General features: G+C 33.5%; 1 protein-coding gene across 9 annotated transcripts in view; it reads left to right on the top strand.

Moving 5' to 3' along the window:
- The first annotated feature begins 2,911 nt into the window (after positions 1-2,911).
- LOC124364418 (hemicentin-2-like) overlaps positions 2,912-6,000 on the top strand; it is a 516,416-nt gene continuing 513,327 nt past the window's right edge. For all 9 annotated transcript variants that reach the window (XM_046819906.1, XM_046819907.1, XM_046819899.1 and 6 more), the window contains exon 1: positions 2,912-3,151. In XM_046819906.1, coding sequence (XP_046675862.1) covers positions 3,004-3,151 — 148 coding nt within the window. In that variant the 5' untranslated portion in view covers positions 2,912-3,003. The remainder of the gene's footprint in view (positions 3,152-6,000) is intronic.

Below are 6,000 nucleotides of genomic sequence, written 5' to 3'. Positions count from 1 at the left end.
GAAAAAAGGTTTTATTTGTACGTTACTGTGCACTCAATATGATATATGTATTAAACTGTACATAGCAAATTAAACTAACTCTGTAAGCAAAATACAGCTTTATAATTACTGTCCGCCTGTGCGCTACCTCTTTTGTTACGTCATGTCAGGTCCTTCGATACTCTGTTTTCAAGAACGCAGCCAGGAAACAATTTGGGGGGGGGGTCCAGACAACTGATATTTTCCCGTCATGGACAGAGAGTAAGGCCCCATTTCGTTCTTTTAAAAAGTTCTTGACGCATTTTTTTTTTGTTGAGGACGATCTTTCCGCTGTAAATTTCAGTAATAATAATAATTCAAATAATAATAATCATTTTATAAAAAAATTATTTTAAATTTTGGAGGTCTGGCCCCTTGAACTCCCCGCTGGGTAAGTCCTTGTTCGTTGTATCCTTTTATTGTTATTGTTATTTGTAAGGAAAATGTCTCATGAGTAGGCTAATTATTAGTCGAGTGATGCTATTTACAAATTGCCCAATGTTATAATAATAACTCATTTAACGTGCAATGAATTAACTATAAGTGGTAGATTATTGCGCACTATTGATTTTAATGGACTTTCTACCATAAATTACGTTTGCTTACGTGTACGCTTAAAGCACCTAGAGCTGTGTACGAACCTTTTAGTTCATAAGCCCAGAGCCAACTTACATAGAATCAGCACACAAACTGGTTATTCTTGAAATATTGAAATTGTAATTGATACAGGAATGTCTCCTAAGAATGAAATAGGTCGTTAGCTGCACTAGTTTTGGTGGAGTTCATTATAGGGTATCGAAAGAGTTAAGTTATGAAGGGATAACTATTTATTAGCTTGAAACACTTAAAATCAACTATCTGAAACGTTAAAAATGTTTAAATCAGTGCCAGGTCTAGCGGTTGATATTAAGTATATTAGTCAAAAAAATGTAGTATTTGAAAAAGATTTCATTTTATATTTATAACCTTTTTGATACACTCTCATTTTGACTATTACGAAAATTAGAGAGGCTGACGATCGATTTCTTTTCTAGAAGAAATTCTTCTACCAATTTAAAGAATTGCCAGGTTTTGTGCTTTTACAATGCAAATTGGTTCTTAGCCCCTCGACTATTTAAAGGTTAAACCAATTATTCATTAAGGTTGCCAGTACAATTCGAGGTAATTCATTCATAACAATTTTTATTTTTTATAATCTTTGAAAATTAGATTAGACAAGATTGTTTAGTCGTACAAGCAATGGATAAAGCAGTTCTTCCATACTTCTCAAAAGCTTGACAGGAAGTAATCCTGCAACTGGTGTGACTTTTAATTGCTTTCAATAGCTTACTACTTAGCCTTCTTTAAAATAAAAAATATATAATCTGAAAAACAAAAACTCCCATCTAACACATTTTAGATAGGAAATAAAGATCTAATTTTGTACAATTAATTATCATTAATCGGAATGCGATAATTTGAAATACGTCAATGTACGCAAATCTTTCAACAGTCTTTTGAATATCAACATGTTAACGTTTTGTTGTTCGAATTATGTCACCTTCAGTCTCCAAACAAAATATTTGCAAAGCCAGTAAATTTTGCTTAATATAACTTATAGGCAAGTAAATTACAGAACTTATGTGTATGTATTACGCCAGATCAATAGATAATGAAATATTGTGGACATTAAATTCTCGTCAAGTAGTGGAACACAAACATATATTTATTTGTCTTGTCTGTAAAGTATATGGATGAAAGTTCTCAATTCAGCACTTGTGCATTCCTAAGTATATACATTCCTTAAGTATTTACATTCCTAAGTTATTTATTTCATAATGAGTATAGTTTTTTGTAACATTTAAATACCTTTAATGGAAAACTATTTTTACTCATGCTGCATGAACAAACATGCACAAACAAATAGTGGTATCAGAGATGTATTACGAGTACATAAATTCAAAGCATCAGTTTAATATACGCGCTAAAGAACGCGCTATCACTGTGTTAACTCTATCTGTGAAATTAGTTTTATTCAGATAATGACAAATATTTACTTCCAGTAGTAACAAAACCCCACTAATTCACATGTAATTCACTTCTTAAACGATTCAAATACTTATTTTAATGATCATTTACTGCGTTATAAATTACTTCATTTATCTAGATCTTATTTATCTATTTATTTTTCAAACAAACAGCTTCATATTTTTGCAGCTTAGTAAAACTCTAGAAGTTAGATAAAATGTGTCTGTATACTAGTTTTCTATGATGTAAAATAATACCCAAATTTTCCAATGTAACCAGCTTTACAAAACAAAAGGACACGTTAACGAACAAGTGTGACCCCTAGTGTTTGATTAAGTTAAGAGCCCAACCTTTCAATACATTATGTAATCAATTATACATTGCCACTGCCACGTGGAGAATGTATGTACACAACACTTAGAGTGCTTGTGTCTGCATGGGAAGCCATATGAGAAAGTACTGTAACACATCACATATTTAGAATTTCATGTGGTTTTTAATGTATTACTTCATTTTATTATACATCACCTATGACTTTTGTCAGTCAAAACAAAACCTGTCTTAATTAAGTACTTTAAAGCTTCACCATATGACACGCGGCCTTTTCAGTGAATGACTGTACCCTAGAAAACATTGAATGTAGGGTATACTATAAAACCCTGTAAAATAAATATAATAAGTTAAGGAGATTGTGTATGGTTGGCTTCAACAGACAGAAAATAAATATCCGGATACTGAAGTAACCACTGTACACTGTACAAGCATCGTGTAGTGACCCGCTAGCGGCTGCCGTTGTGGCGGGCAGCAGTGGCGACAGAAGGGTTGATGTACGCAGGGCTCGGAGGGCGAAGCGCGCGCCGCAGACACCCGCCGCGCCACCAGTCCGTTCCCGCACTTCGGTCAGTCATGTGAACGTCGCTGCCGCGAGTAGACGTCATTACCCCGCGTCCCGTCACTCGTCCGTCACCGCGCAGTAACATGTGTCAGTGTGTGGTATCTGTGGTGCTCACTCTGTGCTTACTTAGGATACTAAGTGTCTCGTCTGTGTTGGCTTCCCGGGAGGACTTCTTCAACCACAACCGTTATGTCATATCGCCCGACCAACTACTCCCTTATCAGAACCAAGGTATGAAGGTGTTACCATTTATTTCACCCATCAGTGTCGTACCCCTATACTTTTTTTTTCTAACTCTTAATCAGTTGTAACCGCACTTAGGCCTATACTCCCCAATTAAGGTGTTAATTCAGTGGCCAGCCATTTATTATGTTTTTGTAGAATTTCGTATTAGTAATTGTGGACTCAATTTTCGGTTCTTCATTATTGTAAAAAAAATATTATATTACATTAAATAGCTTAAAAAGTACTGGAATGGTATTGTGCAGACAATTTATCACGGTTTTTGTTACAATTCATCGAGCAGTAACAATGGCCAAGTAAGATATTTGTGGGAATATTTAGAATATATTATTACCAACCCAAGGCCTTTTTTGAGGTCTGGCTAAAATAGATTACCCATCCTACAAAGAATTTAATTCATAATAATAGTCTATTCCTACTAAATGATGTGACCATAAAGAAGTGTTAATGCACGTGAAATGTTAATCAATACGCGTTTGTTCGTTCATTTCAAATTGGCTACGGAAATAAAATCTTCAAATATGGCTTTCAAATGTTTAGAGTTCCATCACTGAATGACGTGGAAATCCACTTATTTTATTTGTAAATCGTGCAAAAATGTTTCACGAGGATATTGTGATTTTAATTGGGTTAACACGGTTTAAGTGTGTAAATATAGCGTGGTTGGACGCGCCCGATGCAGATTGCCGCTCTAATTTTACAACTCTTGCCTCATCCCTTATTTAAAGCTCGTGTTTCCCGATGTACGCTTCTTGTAGTATCAGAGATGTCCCAAACTTCCATTCAGTCGATGACTAACTCCAACATTCAAGCGCTAAAGCAGAAATGTAGTAGCTGTGACACTAGCATGACTTGTGGACAGCTTATTTTCGCCCTGGCTTCTCTCCATCTGCTCCCTTGCTGAGCCTAAATATACATTATTGACGCTTCTTATGAGGCATGCTGATTGATTTAACTCCCTTGAAATTTGGACTGCTTCCTGGCCGGCATAAAGTACTCGCAAGTTTAGAAAATAACGCCTCGTTTACTAACACATATTTATATCTTCATCATCATAACACATTTCGTTTACAGCATTTTTTGTGTGGTCATTATTTTTTATGAAAGAAAGGTTATACATAATTGATTATTTTACAAATTAATTTTGTGCTAGCTATATGATTTCTTCTGTAAAAGGTTGGGCTTTGTGTTTGCTGCTTATATACAATACAATAACTATTAACCTTGCCAGTTTACGTTGTGCTATATTATATGATTTCTTCTGTAAAGGTTAGACGTTGTGTCTTCTACTGCATACTGTAGAATAATCGCTGCGGTTTTCACAATATACACGCATCATTGTATAACCTGACCTAAGCTTATTTTCGAATTTGATTTCCAACTGCTGCAACATTCAAATTTTGAAATATTTGTAATTTTAGATTTAATTTTAGCTAATATGCATTAATATCTTGCCCAACAAAAATTGATAGTTTTCGTTTCTTCTTATTACACCTTTCAGAAAATCGGAGCTATCCATGTTTGTATCATTTATTAAAATCTGGGCTAACATTTTCTTCACCAGCAATTCAGATCTTGGGTTATTAATTAATTCCACATGCCTGATTTTATTCTTGTTTGACATTAAAATATCTAAAGCTAAAAACTTTTAACTGTCTAAGCAATAGTCTTACATTTGTTGGCGATCTTTTAATCGATTTTTAAACTTTTGAAAATCTTTAAAATGTTAATTTTCAAACAACAATATTGTTGTACCTTTATCACGTTAAAAGTGATATTTCTCCCTTTAAATTCAGTATTAAATCCTAAGCCATTCACTTTACAATTGTGCAGTATAGGCATAGATGTTTACTAGACCTGGACATTATATATTGTACGAAACAACTTATCAACAGTTTTAAACAGATGTTTACGGCCGTATTTGTAAGTTACGTTGTTGAAGCTCAGCCAAGTAGCCTATACAGTTTGTACATGTTTTGTTTGTTTTAGGCCTAACAACTATGATAATTAGTATAAAGTTATTTTTATTGAGACGGTTTTCATTTCAAATCTGTACACAGGACATACACAAAAGTTTCAATTGAGTTTACAATTTGTCGATGTATACACTCCCGCAGTAAGGTCTTAAGGTTTCTTAATTCAAAAACCTTTTCAAATCTTAATTTAAAACCGTATGGAAAATGGAAGGCTACCATTATTAGGTGATCAGAACCAAATTGAGACCACCTGTTGCTTGTTTTGCTTACAAAGTGTAATTTCTAAATCAATTAAACGATTTCACATAAACTAAACATAATTTAAATGGCTTGTTTATTAAAAGATAGATATTTTTTAATTTTAAAAAAATCTTTGTTAGTTATTAAATAGCTAAAATATGATTTACGAATGTCATTTGAATATTCCGGATAATAGTCCTACTCTTCTTATGTAAAAGCCATTTGAACAAAGATTATTTAATGTCATGTGGCAAGCGAAGGCGGGCAATACAATAAATAACGAACTAATCTTAGTTAATAACTCATAAAATTTATATTTTCTAACAAAGTAGGCCTCTTTTTTAAATCGACGTAGATTACTCCATCACTAATTGGAACTGTTTGTTTTTGTTTGATGCTTTGAAATATTTTTAGAATCTCCGTATAATGGTCGCTGTCGAGCTTTGAGGAAACTGTCTCAAACTATGAAACGAAATGATGCTATTTCTAAGTTTACGAACATCACTATCAACTCACTATCTTGTTCTGTAAGTTTTATTTTGTTCTGTGTTTATTTTGTACGTTATTGTGCTTAAGCTGCTCTCAATTTTTGTTTTCTTCTTCAGAAATATCTGTAAAACA

This window comes from Homalodisca vitripennis, chromosome 6 (assembly GCF_021130785.1).
Source record: "Homalodisca vitripennis isolate AUS2020 chromosome 6, UT_GWSS_2.1, whole genome shotgun sequence".
NCBI lineage: Eukaryota > Metazoa > Arthropoda > Insecta > Hemiptera > Cicadellidae > Homalodisca > Homalodisca vitripennis.
Note: the sequence above shows the minus strand (reverse complement) of the source record. Positions and strands in the feature narration are given on the sequence as shown.